General features: G+C 43.6%; 1 protein-coding gene across 1 annotated transcript in view; it reads left to right on the forward strand.

Moving 5' to 3' along the window:
* The first annotated feature begins 1,845 nt into the window (after positions 1 to 1,845).
* Positions 1,846 to 17,524, forward strand: part of LOC108790767 (transmembrane gamma-carboxyglutamic acid protein 1-like) — a 37,528-nt gene continuing 21,849 nt past the window's right edge. Inside the window, exons 1-3 of the mRNA XM_018561108.1 lie at positions 1,846 to 1,977; positions 3,820 to 3,842; positions 7,874 to 7,918. Of these exons, the coding sequence (XP_018416610.1) occupies positions 7,909 to 7,918 (10 nt within the window). The 5' untranslated portion in view covers positions 1,846 to 1,977; positions 3,820 to 3,842; positions 7,874 to 7,908. The remainder of the gene's footprint in view (positions 1,978 to 3,819; positions 3,843 to 7,873; positions 7,919 to 17,524) is intronic.

Genomic DNA, 17,524 nt, shown 5'->3' on the forward strand with positions numbered 1-17,524 from the left:
GCCTGTCATGCAGTGTGTGAAGCTCCTCACAGTAAGTTCTCCCTCTGCTCTTAGAGGACGATCGTTTTTTAACACTTGCTCCTGGTCCCAAGAATTGCAGATGGCATCGGCGCCTGGCCGTTGCGGTATGGAGGATTGTGGGCGGCGTTGGACTACATGTCTGTCACAACCGCGGGGTGCCGATGCCATCCGCAATTAAATCAGCTCATCGGTGCCCAGCGGTTGCGACATGCAATGAAAATTATTAGTGCCCCCCCAAATTTGACTGTTGTATCTTATGTGCCCCCCCTACATATTGTTCCTAGAGTCACCACTGCTAGAAGCATTGGCATTGACAAGGCAATATGAAAAAAATAGTACTGTATGGGGCAACAAGGTGTGACGTGGTACAACCTCTTCACACCATGCTGTGCCAATAGTATGTCACGAAATGTCACGCGTGACATTTCAATAAAGTTCTAACAAGAAAAGGCGGTAAACAGTGCGATGCACCGCAATCGGTGCATCAACACAGTACCTTTTACTACACATCAGCTGTGAATGGGCCCTTGGGGACACCATACACCTTACAATGTGAGCAAACAATCTTGTCCAATCTACTTTAGATGTACAAATACTGTGTAATATGAGGATATACCTATTCTAGCTAATGAATTTGTATTCAATTAGGCAGGCTCTTGTACTACATATTTTTTGGTAGATCTAACGGAGGCAGGGCCGGCCTTAGGGGTGTGCGAGCAGTGCGGCCGCACAGGGCGCCATGGCAGCTATACAATTTGACTGTAAGCCCGCATTCACACCTCCGTGTGCCAAACAAGGCAAAATGCACAGGAAAAAAACTCAGAATGCAATTGCAAATTTTGCTACATGCACTACTTGCCCGCAATTGGTGCTCCTTCTGGACCCCATTGAAATCAATGGGGACACATGGCAAACAAACGCCCGTGAACGCAAACGAACGTGCGTCACTGCAATGTGGTGGTGTGAATTGGGGCTAAGGTGTGTGGCCACTGGTGGAACTACCAGGGTCACATCAGTCGCAATTGCAACCGGGCCCTTGTAGGGTTTGGGTGCTGGGACTTGTAGTCCTGCATAGTTGGAGCTATTCTGCATTACTGTATTATATCATTATACAGCAATGCAGAATAGCACCAACTATGCAGGACTACAAGTCCCAGCAATGCATTATATTATTAAGTAGGGATGCACCAGTGGGGGGATTAAAAAGCTGTTATTATTTACATTAGAATGCATTGCTGGGACTTGTAGTCCTGCATAGTTGGTGGTATTCTGCATTGCTGTATAATAATTATACAGCAATGCAGAATACCACCAGCTATGCAGGACTACAAGTCCCAGCAATACATTATATTAGTAACTTAGGATGCACCAGTGCCAGTACTGGGTTTTTTCACACGTACTTGTGAAAATGCCCCATACTAAGCGCAGGCAACACTGGAGCTGGTGTGAACTAGCCCTGAAAGTTAAAAAAAACCCCATACTTTTTATTTAATATAATTTTTTTGGGGGGAGGGGTTAATGGTTTCTTGCACCGGTGCCCTGAGGTTTCTAGTTACGCCTCTGTGTGTGGCAATCCAAACTGATCATCATGGTATCCTATGCATCAACACTGTAGTCTTTGTTTCCAGAATTAGAATTCTAGAGACACCCCTGAGAAACACAAAACTCTCAGCTGTGACTTGACACGACCGTTAATCTTCTCCCAACAATTACTACTCGCACACACAATGTAATCATCTCCCCCGTGTTTACCGAAAATGTTTGTGAGCAATAAAGTTTCTCGCGATTGAAAGCTTGTGCGCGCCGCGGGGGGTGCTGGGAGTTGTAGTGTTAACGTTCTCTCCTCCCAGCATCAGTTTGTGCTTGGCTGGGATTCGGCTCATGGACGGAGTAGCGGCAGAGAGACGAGACAAGATCCCGAGCTGAACTCTGTGTGATCGCCGGGGCTCCGATCAGGTACAGATCACATATCATCGCCTTCCATATACATAGACGACTATTGGAGGTTATTATAGATGTGATGTCCGAGCCATGTACAGAGGATGAACCGGAGTGATCTGCCTGTTGGTGGAGCATTACAGAAACCCCCTTCCCTGGCTATGTACATTATAACAAACAAGATAGGAAGAGAGGCTCCTGTACCCTATTGGGTTGTAGTCATAGAGGAGATAAGTGTGGATTTATGGAAGGAATAGATCTTTCTTCCATGTTGGGATGGGGATGTTATGATAAACAGTTGTGTATTACTCATGTAGTCTTGTGGATGATGACACAGTTGGGTGGATGCAAGCTAATATCCCATAACTGGACATAACTAGCTGAGCAAATCCTTGGGATTCGCCTGATTGCTCGCGTGTTACATGCCTGTTTTCCTATTAACGGGCTATAAATATTTTAACAACATCTTATGACCTCTCCTCTATTTCATTGTGCTAATTGTGTGTGCTGCAGCCAGCTTTGACTTCCATATTTTGTTTATTATTATACAGGTTTTATATAGCGGCAACAGTTTGCGCAGCACTTTACAATACAATTTACAAACATTGATTGTCAAGCAAAATTCACTAATAAAGATGGGCTTGGCGCAAACCCACTTCACCTATGTCTGTCCAAACTCTGACTGCTGCACCCCTCCTGGCCCAATCAATAGCGTCAGGTGCATTCCTCACCATTTTGTGACTGTATAGTTGCAGGGTGGGAAATGCATCTGCTGCAGTGATTGGCAGAGGAGGGTATCAGTCACTTTTTAAACAGGGTTCGCACCAAGCACACTAGTGATGAGGTGTGTGACTGCTGTCTGGTTTTGGATGTTTGGTTTGTCTGGGCCCCCCATGTATAAGATAGGAAAGGCGAGCACTGCACTAAAGAGCCTTATTAATAGATTATTGTCTTAAAAGGTATATAAATCCACACATGGACCAGAAGCTACTGCGTTTCAGCCATTAAGGCCTGAGTCATAGTTATGACTCGGGCCTCAATGGCTGAAACGTGTTAGCATCTTGTCCATATGTGGATTTATATACCTTTTCTTTTTTTTTTTTTAAAAGACCATAAATGATTGATGCAGATCTTCAGTAGAAGGTTGGCTTTTTTTTTTTTTTTTAATCTTGGATGTTTCTATTAGAGCACTGCCATTGCACCAGCATTCTGCTAACTTGAAAAGCACTAGGAGGTGGAGCACACTTACTTTCTATGTGTTTAATTGTAAGCCTGGTCACACTTGTGTGAATATTTATTGGTGATTTTTGAAACTTTTTATTAGGCTTGAGCTTTTGTGTTAGTTATTAGGAGGAGGAGACGGTTGTAAGGCACAAAATTGTGTGAAAGCATTGCATGTGTGTTTTAGGTGCTCCCATTAAAGACACGTTAAAAACCGTGTGATTCTGGTTAGAAATAAAGCTGCTGTGCTTTTTCAAGTGACAAGCGCACATCGTATGGGAGTGAATGGGCATCACTGAGAATAATTGGATTGTTCACCATGAGCATTTTCGCGCTTCGGGGAACACACAACAAAACACATGAGGTGTGAATGGGGGCTGAAACATTAGCTAGTCACATCAGAGTTTAGCTTTGCAAAATAAGGACTTTTCATCACTCCCTGGAAAACCCAGCAAGGGGTTGCCTGGGAAAGCTGGCTCCATGCTGTTTGGCCAGCTCAATGCTGATTGGCTGGAAAGCTGGCTTCCTGTTCACTTTAACACAGAAATGGACATTACATGATCCTATAAAGGTCTACTGATTTATTATGTGTTGGCTGAACTTCTTGTTCTAATATTTTATCTGTTGTTTCCTCTGCAGGGTATGAATACTCCCTCATACAGGTAAGACACCATGAATACCTCTAATCGCAATTACCAATTTATTATAAAGGTGGATTGTGTTACCTATACATGGCAGTAAACTATAGAAAACAAAAGGGAACACTGGTCAAACCAGTCCATAGTGTAGGCAATAGAAATAAGGAATGTTGGAAGGATGTCTAATGTATAGGCTGCTGAGAGATCGTCTTATAAATTCGTATGCTCATCACCTGAGCATGCATGTTTATGGCTGTTGAGGAGGTAGGGAGCTTACAGGAAGACCTGCTCATATCCTTTTTTATAATCCATCCTTGTAAATCTTCTTTAGTGGAAGACGGTAGTGATCACTCTGCTGCCCTGAAGACCAGTCAGGTTAGGAATGGCTAGAGATGTTTGATGGTCCCTATAGACATGTATCATTGCCAATCTTGCCCAAATTACCTGTCGTAAAGGGGACGTAATCATTTTGTGTTATCTTTAGCTACTTATATAAACAGAAAATCTTTTGTCAGGTAATTAGGGATCTCTCTGTAATGGGTGTTTTGGGTGCTGAAACCTTGCTTACCAATATTTAGTTAAATAATAAAAGCACAGATTGATGATAACAATGTGCATGTATTCATTTTTTGCATGGAAGTCTACAAAGCATTGCAACCCCAATTGGGGTGCAATGCCCAGGCTCCTGCAGACTGTTCCTCCAGCCCCTATCCATACTGAGATAAAGACCTTTGGTTACAGGACTGGTTAATACCCAATAAGTTGTTTTCAGTAAAAAAAAAATTCCACATGTCTTTGTTTAAAGTGTATTAGATCATTTTCATGCAGTCCAGACAAAGTGACAGGGCTTGTGAGGTTTGAGCGATTTTGTAGAAACTGTTTTAAACAATGAAAGCATGTGAATTAGGGATGCACCGATACCGGTTTTCCGGTATCGAGCACTGATATTTATCTTTTGGTACTCGCCAATACCGAGTACCGGTATTTCTGCTAGCATGGAGCTGGCTTCCCGGGCAACCAGGAAGCCAGGTGGGGTGTCATTACCCTTCTTGATTGCCTGGGAAAGCTGGCTCCATGATGTTTGGCCAGCTCAATGATGATTGGTTGGAAAGCCGGCTTCCTGGCCAATCAGGGAGGCGGGTCATTACCAGCTGTTTGGCTTGCTCGATGCTGATTGGCTGGAAAGCCGGCTTCTCAGCCAAACAGCATTGAGCTGGCTTCTCAGCCAATCAGCGAGGCGATTCATTGCCCACCGCCCAGCTTACTGATTTGGCTGGGAAGCCGGCTCCATTTTCCCTTGTGGCACTTTCCTCTGACTGGAAGTTCCGCTTTCGGGGGTAAGTATCGGAGCATTTTGGTGAGTAGGAATACTCGTCCAAATACTTTATCGGCATTGGTGCATCCCTAATGTGAATAGAATGTAAGCATTAGAATTACTCCTGGCAATGTTAATAGTTTATCCCAACCACAGGAACCCTTAAAGCAGAACTCCAGGGAAAACGTTTCTTAACCTTTGCCGTTGGGCTACCCTAAATGGTTGAAATAATTAGACCCCTATTACTGATAATGGGGTTATAACACAGTCAGTCTGAGAGAGAGCACGTAAAAATGGACAATAAATCTAGCTAAATTCCATGCAGTGTATGCTGTTTTTCTCCTCCCATTCTTTTTTTTCCATAGTGATTTTTACCTGTGTCTTGTTTCAGCTGTCGAGCTACAAATTCCAATCGCTTATCATAATGAGATTGTTAAAGCTGATAATGTTTTAGGTAAAGAGCAAAGTACATGCTTTCGGAACTCTAATGAACAAGGTTGTCTTGCTGTGTCTAAGCAAAAACAAACAGATTATCTTTACAATGGCATTCTGAAATGTTTGCAACCTTCAGGAAGATGCTTTTATTTGGACATATTTTCCTGTGTCATATGACTCGTCTATTTGATCTGTTTTATAAATGATAGGTTTTGAATTAAAGGAGCACTATGGGGTCAGTGTTTTCCCCATAGTTCTCCTAAGGGTCACGGGAGGACATAAACTAGCGTTCTCCCGTCACCCAAAGCTCAGTATACCGAGCTACAGCTCGCGGTATACTGAGACCGCAGCAGCCGGGACGGATCCCGACATTACTGTCTGGATCCACCCAGCTACATGATTGACAGCTGGCTCTGCCTAACTAGAGGCAGAGCCAGCTGTACCCTCCCCATCCGCTCCGCCAGTCAGCGCTCTAGGTTCGGAGTGGGGAGTGGGGGAATCCCTGCAGGGAGCCATGACAGTCACGCCTCTCTGCAGGGACATGATCGAGAAGCGAGCGACGGTATGTATTCGCTCACTTCCCCATCTATTGAGCCGACGTGTGACAGTTTCATTGTCACACGTCGGCTCAAACTATGAGGTTGAGTGAAAATCACTTGCCTCATAGTTCTCCTTTTAAAAATCAAGGGTTTTAGGCTGGATTTACACCTATGCATCAGCTTTTTTTTGAAGTCAATGGAGAAAACGGGCTAAACTAATTGCAACAGGCGTTTTCCAGGGTTTCCTGTTGTGTATGGGGCAGCTGAGATCTGCCAAAAAGAAGCTCATATACTTTTTCTGGCGACAGGTGTGCACAGGGGCCATATGAAGGAATGGAATTGTTTCGGTGAAGCTTTTGGTCAGGCTGAATCCGCTGCGACAATACACTCAGCGTAAACCAGGCCTTAAGATCTACAAGTACTTATTTTCTTGTTATAATTATTACCTAATAGTATAGCAAATAAAGTAAAATGGGTTCCTTGTGAAAATAAATTCAAAATGTATTTTCCTGTTTATGAGTTTATATAAAGTGATTTATGGTTGTGTGCATGGATATGAAAGTGTATTCTACTAACACATATCACATTTATTTGTTTGGTATATAACGCTGTGATTATTTGGATTTCACAATATTCATGAATAAAGACCTTGGAATTTTTAAGGTGTCAGTCGTATACCACATTCATTTAAAAAAAAAAAAAAAAATGTTGTTGTCATTTTTATTTTAACAGTGGTATGAAAAGTGTCAGTTTTGGTACTGTTTGGACAAAATACTATGGGGGGGATAGATAAAAACTGGAGTAGTTGCCTGTGGCAACCATTCAGCTTCTCTGTTCAGTTAAGCTTTGAAAATGAAAGGTTGATGCTGATTGGTTGCCATGCACAGCTGCTCCAGATTTTGTCTGCTCCAGTTTTGATAAATTCCCTCAGCATATTGTATATTTTTCAATGCAACATCCATCCTAGGTTAAAATAATTGTGTCCCAAGTCATACTGCTTTCTTTACCCATCATATTTATCTCATGGCAGATCTTCCAGTACAATGTGATGGAGTGCTATATGGTAAGATAGGGGGTACCACGATATTGTGTTTTTAATAACAACAAACAATGTTGTGGTATATGACTATCTATGTGACACACTATCCCAAGGTTTTTGTTTATGGACTTATTGGGAGTGTGATGTCAGTAAACCACGTATCTTTGGCAAAACACATTTGTGGGAATTTATCAAAACCTGGAGCAGTTGCCCATGGTAACCAATCAATTTCTCCAGTTTGTTCAGTTAAGCTTTGAAAATAAAAGATATTAGGTTATTGGTTGCAATGGGCGACTGCTCCAGATTCTGTCTGCTTTAGTTTTGATAGATTCTCCTACTTGAGATCTCAAACTGGATTTCAGAATAGTCCTCATGTCAATGGCCAGCTTATTCTGTTTTCTGGCACCTGACTACCATTGCTTTCCTTTACTGTACACTGAATGTGTGACTAGTATAGTAGAATCAGAAGCTGGAAATATGAGTGCTCCTTCAGAGATGACAGATATACTGTGGATAACCTGCTGTGATATCCTTCTTGGAAGGAAGTGATGTTCAATGCAGGGAAGTTGCTGCCTTTGTTTCGGCTGTTTTGCTAGTCCTCTATTAGAAACCGTTCTCTTATAGACCTCTTTCCGGCCACTGCTATGTAATGAGGATTTTTTTACATTGACCTTAATATTTGCATTCTTTATAAATAAATGATCAGTTTTTCTTTTTTACGCTGCAGGCTCTTGATTCTACAGTTGCTGAATTAGCAAAGCTATGGATAGTGGTAAGTAGTACAACATTGGCAAGTGTCTTTAGTGCTGTGCTTTAGAGTAAGGCCCCGCTCACACCCTAGTTTTTTGTGCTTACAAACGTGCAATAAAACGCGCAAAACAAGAAATCCCATTCATTCCTATGGCCCCTGACCAAACCTGAGCCTTTTGTCTCAAGGTGTAAAATGCCTGTCGCTGGAAAAGGTACATGCGCACCTTTTTGGCACATTACAGTGCGTTTTGTCCCCACAGACAACAGGAAATGCACGACACAATTATATTTGCGCACCTTTGCACATTTACATCAATGTGTCAGTCTGCCTGTTAAAACGCGCAACTTAGTGCACACCCGTCTGAAACGTGCAGCAGAAATGTGTAGAAACGCACGAAAACGTTGTCGCCTAGATGTGATTGTATCCTAAAGGAGAACTGAGGCGTTCGCTCACTTCTCGATCCTGTCACAGCCCTCTGCCGTGACAGGGGAGGGGCTGGATTTCCTGCTCCGCCAGCGCTGACTGGCGGATCGGATGGGGGAGGGGGCGGGTACATCTGGCTCTGCCTCTAGATAGGCAGAGCCAGCTGTCACTCACGCAGCTGGGCGGATCCAGACATAATTGTTGGGATCCGCTTCAGCTGTGGCGTCTCGGTATACCGCGAGCTGTAGCTCGCGGTATACTGAGCTTAGGGTGACGGGAGGATGCTAGTTTGTGTCCTCCCGTTACCCTAAGGAGAACTTTGGGGAAAAGCCTTAACCCCATAGTTCTCCTTTTTTAAAGAAGAACTGGGCAGGTAAAGAATTAATCATTGCAGTGGGGTTGCACCTGCAGTGCAAGGGTTAAGTGCTCAGTGTGGTCTAAGGTCTAAAATAAAGAAGATACACTCCCCTGATCCTCGGTCCTGCTGTGGTGACCGCTCACCTCTCTCCCCTTCCACTCCAGCTGTGGAATGTCCCTCGGCATCATCACGTCCAAAGGACGAGATGATGTCACGGATCCTTAGACTGCTGGAGCCCGGGGGAGAAGAGGCTGCGGGGAATGGTCTAGCTTGGTCATGCCCGAGGATCAGGTGTTTTTTGTTTTTCCCCCCCACCCTAGACCAGGGGTAGGCAACATTGGCTCTCCAGCTGTGCTGAAACTAGAAATCCCATCGTGCTTCTGCCTCGGAGTCATGCCTGTGGCTTGCAATGCCTTATGGGATTTGTAGTTCCAGCACAGCTGGAGAGCTAAGGTTGCCTACCCTAGACCAAAGCAAGTGCTTACACCTCCTCCCCCAGGGTAGCTCTCTGAAAGAATTACCTTTTTTGCTTGCCCAGAGGCTTTCCTTATCATTCACATTACTGTCCTTGGTGACATAATGTAACAAAGTGTGTTTGTTACCCTGTAGAGACCTGAATGGGCTTTGGTCATTGTTCTAACTTTTTTCATGTCTGATCAGGAATGGAGTAAGAAGTGAGACATTGCCCTGACTGCGCTCAGTAAATAAACAGATTGATGAATTTTGATAGGTTGTGTTGTAGAGCTTTCTGCTGACTGTGTGATGTTTAGGGATTAGCCAAATCCCCAGCTATCTGTTACCATCACACCAGCTTATTTTGAGGTAAGGTGCTTACGCAAACATCAGAATGTTCAACTGATCTGGTCATTTATAGCCAATTGGGGGACAACTCAAACATAGCAGGCATCCTTCTGTCCAAACTTTCAGTCTTTTCCTTTGATTGCTTTTGTCTCCTTAAGAGAAGTTAGTGTTGGGGTATGTCTAGTAAGAGCTCTCCTTCCTCTCTCCATTGGCACAAGTGTGGACCTGAGACCCAGACTGGCCACAGAACCCCTGTTAATTGCATTTTATTTTAACAGTTAAATAAGTGCAAAAACACCTGTTGATTTTTGTCAGAAATTCAGAACTTTCATGTGTCCTTCACACTTTATCTCAAATCGTCCTAGTTCTTATCATGGACTACAGAATAATCTTTTATAGAGATCTAAGAGTGGGAGGGGTTGAATAGTTTAGCAACAGATGAGTGGGGGCGGACGCCATGCAGTCCACAATTATTGTCGGGATCCACTCGGCTGCCTGATAACTGGCTGTGTCGCTCTAGAGCCAGAGCCAGCTGTGCCCGCCCCCTACCCTGTCTGTCCCTCCAATGAATGCTGGAGCAATTTCTGCAGGGAGGGTGACTGAGCGGTGTCACTGCTGTCTGCAGGGAGAAGCCAGATTTGCCCAACCAAATCATCATGTTTCTGAACAGCTGACTCAAGTCTCTCAGCTTCACTTCCCTGAACTTCCTGCCAGTACAAGATCAAGAGGGACAGAGTAGACTCTAGCAACTGTTCATCTACTAGCTTGGAGAGGAGAAAGGGCCAGGGAGGGAAGTAGCTTGATTTGCTGTGTTTGTGGAGACACACAGCTTGCTAGGCCAAACAAGGGTGGCTCCATAGAGCTCTGCTTAACAAGGGTGTCACTCTAAAACAGGGTCTCGGGGACCTCCAAGGAGTAGCATTCATTGTAAATGATTACATCAAAGTTTGAAATGGCTTAAAATCCTTTTAACTTTAATATCACTTTAAAGTGACCCTTTCATTGCCCTTGCAGGACAATGTAAAAGGCTCACTTAGTTTCCCAGAGCAGCATATACTTCCTCATTCACACGCTCCTTTGCTTTTTCATCTGACATCAACAGTTTCCTGAACTCTCAGTAGAGTGTAAAGTGCATTGTCAGCATCACTCTCCCTACTCTGAGTTAGAGAATTGACCAGTTTTAGTTGGCTTCCAGATGCATCTTGGAAAACTGATGTCATCAGGCTTCCTCCTCTTATTCTACCCAGCTCTTTCCCTTAGCCTGACAAACACATTTCATCTGCTGATGCACAAAGCAGTTTTTTTCCAGCTTCAGAATTAATTTAATTTTAGGCGGCCTAAAAAAAAAGCTTCTTGCCTGCCTGTATAAATGTATGAAAATAGAGATTAGAATGGAGGGACTATACAAAGATGCACAATTCTGATACAGCCATTGTCTGAGGAAAATATTTTTTTGCTGCTTTGCTCATAATCCACTGACATTTTAACTACTTTATTCTAAATTATGCATGCATTTCAGTAGCGCATGCATCAGGAAAAAAAAAAATTATACAGGTCAAAGTCTAGGGATGCAGAGGTCTATGTAAGATTTACAAGGAATGTACTGATAAATGGTGTTTTTTCTCTATATCTGTTTACAGTGTACTGACTTTCTACCCAATCTGTTTGGCAATGCTGTTGGTCACTCATAGAGGTGTCTATTTACAAAAAAAACATTTTTTAGGTATAGGGCCCATTTATTCTATCTTGTTGTGATAGCACATTACACACAGTATGGTGCATTGCATGGAATTCATTTGAAACCACACCCCAATGCACCTGACTGACGTAGAACCTGCGAACCAGCTATGGACCATCTGTGTGTTGTAGTATGATATAGATATAGATATAGATATAGATATATATATATAGATAGATAGGACAGTGTCATCACCAATTCAGAGATGATTTGAGGATCATCGGCTGAGTGATAAGATACATTTTTTTTAATTTGTGTAATAGTTAAGATACTTGAATGTATTTTTAAGATTCAACTTCTGAGTTTAGGTCACTTTAATGCACCAAAAACAGACATTTGCTTTTTATCTTTAAAAAAAATGTATGTTAAATGAGCATAGACCATGTACATTAGGCAATTGTTTTGGGTTAAAAATAAGGAAATAGCAAGCTGACAAATCCTAAGACCCCATTTACTGGATCTGTTGTGTTAATGCAAAGTATTACACTGCATTAAAGGAACTTATTGCAACGTTTCGGGGTCACACAGGATCCCCTTCATCAGTTCTGCCTGATGAAGGGGATCCTGTGTGACCCCGAATAATAAAAGACGTTATTCTACCTTGGAGTGCCGGTGTCCATAATTTCCTATACTTTATTCAGACGGTGGCCATCCGTCGACTACTGATGCACCCAACCTATCATTATGGATTAAGCGGTAAGGAGTGCAATGGGTACACGGATTCTTACAGTAAGAGGTTGCACGCCTTCCACACACCTTGCGATAATCATACAATCGCGGGAAATTATCGTACGATTATCGCAAGGTCTGTGGGCACCTTTAGTCTCTGACAGCATCAAGGCACAGAAGAACCATTTTCCAGTCAGGCTTCACAATCGCAGGATGTGGAATGGTGGGGCTGAGCAACACCATCAATTGTAAGTTAATAGCTGGCAGTTTCTAATGCTGATTGCAGCTGGAGCTCAGACAGAAGCCAACCGTGGTGCTTTGTATTTATTAGGCCTCATTCACATGAGAAAAGGCCGGCACGTACAGCTCTGCTGCGTGCACGGCCGTATCAGGCAGCTATCGGGAAGGACAGGTGCTGCATGTTTTTTTTTTTTTAGTAGGAAGCACCTGTCCTTCTCTATGGGAATACGTGGCACGTAGTTGCGGGTGTCTGTACCCTGACGGGATGGATCCTGTCCCCATCCGAGCTGGGACACCTGCACCCGTACGGACCTGCACTTGAGGTGAGTGTAGGGTGGCTTATGGCTGGGTATTCCCATAGAGAAGGACGGGCTGCGTACTAATCGCATGCAGCACCTGTCCTTCCCGGGAGCTGCCCGATCCGACCGTGCACGCGGCACAAAGCTGTACGTGCCGGTCGTTTCTCGTGTGAATGAGGCCTTAGGGTAGATCCAAAGTAGATGTGAAGGCACTCGCGGGTCTTGCAGTGGAGTCGAATCCAAGCTGCACCATTTATCAAGGTACATGCATTATTTGGCTGCTTGAGGTTCATTCACAATTTCTAGTACTGAAAACTGTATGGTCCACAAAACTTCGAAACATCTTTGTCAATCTGGTGAAGTTTTGGAATACAGTTTCCTTCAACAGGCTGTAGTCACATGAAATGTTATACACAAAGAATATTAAAGCAAAGTAATAAAAATGGCTAAAACTAAATACGCAGCTATTTAAGATACCATATGTATAGCTTTGACTGTTGTGGTATTGGTTATTTGTGTCATGTCAGACCTGAGACCCTTTCCAGTGATCACACAAAAAACAGACTTTTTTTTTTTTGTTTGTGGCTTTAATGCAGAGAAAAGCATTTTGTCACTGGGTGAGCTGCATCTTTGCTCTAGGCTTCTTCAAAACATATCAGAGTCTATGCTGGAAATCTGTTTGTTCTGCTGATATCACTAGACTGGGACACACAGGAAAACTGTGTGGGTTTTCATGTTATTTTTTAGTCTAGTCTCTTTGTCTTTTACTTACAGGCTCCAGTTTACAAGAGATTTGTATGCACATTGACCTCAGTTCAAATGCATTTTTTTTTGCACATTGACACTACATCCTGTGTCATCACTTTCTCTTCCCTCCCAAAGGGTCCTATTACTGGATAGGATTAGGGATAAGCCAAACATAGCTGGGTTAGACTGGCCATACACCTGTCAATTTCTTCCGTTCAAGCCACAGGCCGAGCGAAAGAAACAACGTGTCGATCGAGGAATCGCCACAGCTTGCATTTTATTCTGACAGGTGCCGGCGGCTCATTGGCTGCCGACTCTGATCACACGAAGATTTTCCAGCCAACTCCTTCGATCAGTCGATCGAGGAATACCGGCTGAAAGGGAGCCAACAGCCCCACACACTGAGTGAATTTCGACCGGTACATTAAAAAGCGGCCAGTGTATGGGCACCTTTTAGGTTTGAGGGAGGTTCACTAAACTGCTGGCAAGTTCAAATGTTAATTCGGACCTCATTAAGGTCAATAGGAGTCAAATGTTTAACCCCTTCATGACTGAGCTTTTAGTTTGTTTAATGACTGAAGCACTTGACGTTTTTGCTGTGTGATTCTTCCACGTCAGTAATATACTTTCTTACAAAGTGCACCCACACATATTATATATTGTTTTTTTAGAGGACAGATAGGGCTATATATTTATATCGCATTTGTGTGTCTAACACATAGTACGAATAAAATATAAAAAGAGGAAAAAACACATCCCCCACCCCCCCGTTTTTGATTATTTAGAAAAATAGCACAGCTAAATAAAAAATTAATTACAATTCATTAATTTGTCCTTTATTTGGAAATGCCTCCCATCCCTCGGATTTTAGATCATGTTCTGCACTTTAATTTTTTTTCCTCTAAAAGCTAATAGTAGTCACCTGGCATACAATGTCACGGTCGCACTTAGTGACAGCGACATACTTTGAACATCGCGATCATGAGGTGATCAATTTTTTTTTTTTAAAGTACCCCCTTTAAGCTTGCCATACACCTATAGATTATCTGCAGATTTTCTATGGTCAGATGGAAAAAGTGCAACAGATTCCTTCATCTACACTAAACTGTGTCGATGGGGGGATCTCTCGCTGGGCCAAGCTTCAGCATCTTGCTAGTCAGCCCCGCTGGCTCTCAAAATACCTGAACTATCTGATTGGATGCAGTGATTGCTCAGGTACTTTGAGAGAAGGTGCTTTAAAGGGAACCTGCCACCACTAAGGTGCTGTTACATAGGGAGCATGTGACCCCCCCCCCCCTCCACCCCCATGTGATAGCGATAAAGTAAAAATGAAAATCTGTAAAAAAATAAAGCTTAATGTAAAAACACCCAAAAAATGTTTTAAGGTCCCTGTGTACATGTACATACCAACCCAAACACATGTGGGATGGGTCTATATACAAAAGCAATGATTGCACTACACATGTTAGAATTATTGCTCACACTCTGGCATGCACAACAATTTCTAAGGCCATTATTCATGGTTAACTGTAAGTTGATCTGTACAGGTTTTAAAGTGTTGCCTAGGGACTCTTTGGAGTACCATAGTTTTATGCCATTTCACAGGTGCACACAATTTTGAAGCTTGACAATTGGAATGCACCGATACTGATATCGCTATTGGTGCTGATACTGGCCATTTTCACAAATACTCGTGAAAATGCACCGCTACTGACGCTTTACATTTTTAAAAACAAGTGGCTGCCGTAAGGTCCTACGCTTGCTGAGGACCTCATGGTAGCCTTCTAGGGTCCTTACAGCCTGCTTACAGTGCTGGTGCACATGTCATCCTCCTCTCTCCTGTGTATCCCTGCTGCCTACCTCCGGACTGCTGGGGAGTCGCCACACAGCCCACGTGAGATGCCGCACATCCCATCTGAGACCCATCCAGACATCCGGCCAACACCTTGGAGCAACAGTGTATGTAGCTTCATATTTTTCTGCATTGGTGTAAAATATATTGCTAGGATTTGTAGTCCTCTATAGCTGATGGTATTCTGCATTGTTGTACAATGTATTGGTGAGACTGACATGTTTGGTATCAATTTCCTTTGGCGCAAGCTCATGTTTTATATTTTACCAAATCGTGCTCTATATTGTGTTGTGCACTAAACTTAACTTGTGTTTTTTCTTTACTGAAAACTTGTGTTTTGATAAATCATGGTGCTTCATGTGACATAAAAATTGCAACTGCCACCATTTTTCTTTTGTTGCTTCCCTCCAGGGTGTCTGTTTTCAGGAACTATATAATACTGGGGAGGGGAAGGAGACCTAAAATTTGCACTATAGGGATGCATTGATACCGATACTGGTATCAGTGCCGATACCGAGTATTTGGGCGAGTAAAATGCTCCAATGCTTACCCCTGACACTGAAACTTCTGATCAGAGGGAGATCACCTCTGACCGGCAGTGCTGCGAGTGAGCTTGGAGTCTGCTTCCCAGCCAATCGGGAATCCGTGGGCCTGTCTTCCTAAAATTGCCTGGGAAGCTGGTGTTCTATCGAAAGAACACCAGCTTCACTTCCCTCGCGGCACTGCAAGGCTGCCTGGCTTCCTGACCAATCGGGAAGCTGGACGGCACGTCATGACACGCCTCCTTGCTTCCTGATTGGCTTCATGATGCGAGGCATCACGTATTGCTAGGCAGCCTGGCTTCCTGACCAATCATGGAGGAGCCTTTCATGCAATCATGATGTGCCGCCCGGCTTGCTATATGGTCAGGAAGCCAGGCTGCCTCCAGAATGCAACATGCACTCTCGCTTATAGCTAAACTTTAGGCATGTATAACACACTAAATGCAGCTCTGTATTCAAAAATATATGATTAAATATATTTTTAAATGCAAGCAGTGTGAGTACCTGAATTTTGATCTGGTATCAGCCTCTTGTAGTCCCTGTACAAGAGGGCTGGAGTATGAGAGGAAGAATTAGAACAAGGAGCCAACCAGTTCACGTGATGCCAATGAGCATGCTTTAAGATGTACTGCAGAGACACGGCTATAATTTTGCCACTTTACAGATCACTGGTTCGGCCTCATCTGGAGTATGCAGTCCAGTTTTGGTCACCAGTCCACAGAAAGGATGTCCCTGAACTGGAGAGAGTGCAGAGGAGGGCAACCAAACTAAGGGGATGGAGGACCAAAGCTTTGAGACAAGCTTACTAAACTTAAACATGTTCACGCTGGAAGTAAGGAGATTAAGGGGGGATATGATTTTCTTGTACAAGATGTTCAATGGAAATAGCAACATCAGCAATAAACTCTCTACGGTAACCTCCATAACAAAGACTAGAGGCCACCACTTAAAACTAGTGGAGAAAAAATTTAATCACAAGGGGCGTAGGGGGTTCTTCAGTAAGAGCGGTCAGGGTATGGAACTCGCTGCCACAAGCAGTGATTTCAGTAAAGAGTGTTGAATCCTTCAAAAAACATTTGGACAATTTCCCCAGAGACCGCAACGTACAGGGGTACATGTACACTTAAGAAGATGACACATGGACTCATACACATGGTAGATTCACTTGCATACACGCTATAGGTTGGACTTGATGGACTCGTGTCTTTTTTCAACCTCAAATACTATGTAACTATGTAAAGGGAGAAAGCAGAGGGACGGAGAGATAAGCTCATCACTGTGCTGCTTCTTCTTTCACTGTCATTCACTAGTTGGGGAAGGTCCAGGGCAACCTGGGCACAGAAGTGGGTTCAGTTATAGCTATCAGACTGGGGACATCATCTGTGTCTTATATATTTTTTTTTCCACGAAAAAAGACACTAGGTCTTTCAGGCGATGTCTTATGTGTACCTGGCTGCAGCTGTCCGCTCGGGCGGGAGGGAGCTGCGGCCACTCTCAGCTTTAATGCCGTCCAGGGAGCCAGACAGGTGGGCGTGTGGGGAGGCATGTAAAATTGTATTATGTGCAGCTACCCCGAAAGTAAGACCTAGCAGATCTCTGTAATATAAGACCACCAAACTAGGTCTTATTCTCGGGGTAGGTCTTATATTACAGAAATCCCTGAAGATAGCGCTAGGTCTTACTTTCGGGGTAGGTCTTACTTTCGGGGAAACACAATAGATAGATAGAGATAGAGAGATATATAAGAAAATAAGACCTAGTTCGGTGGTAGATCTCATATTACAGAAATCCATGATAGCGCTAGATCTTACTTCTGGGGTAGCTGCACCGTATAATTACTTTTTACATGCTGTCACGGCCGCAGCTCCCTCCCCCCACCCGCCCACCTGTCTGGCTCCATGGACGGCATTGGAGCAGAGAGCGGCCGCAGCTCCCCCCCGCCAGGCACGCCTCCCCGC

This window comes from Nanorana parkeri, unplaced genomic scaffold, assembly GCF_000935625.1.
Source record: "Nanorana parkeri isolate BGI_ZX_2015 unplaced genomic scaffold, ASM93562v1 scaffold500, whole genome shotgun sequence".
Taxonomy (NCBI): domain Eukaryota; kingdom Metazoa; phylum Chordata; class Amphibia; order Anura; family Dicroglossidae; genus Nanorana; species Nanorana parkeri.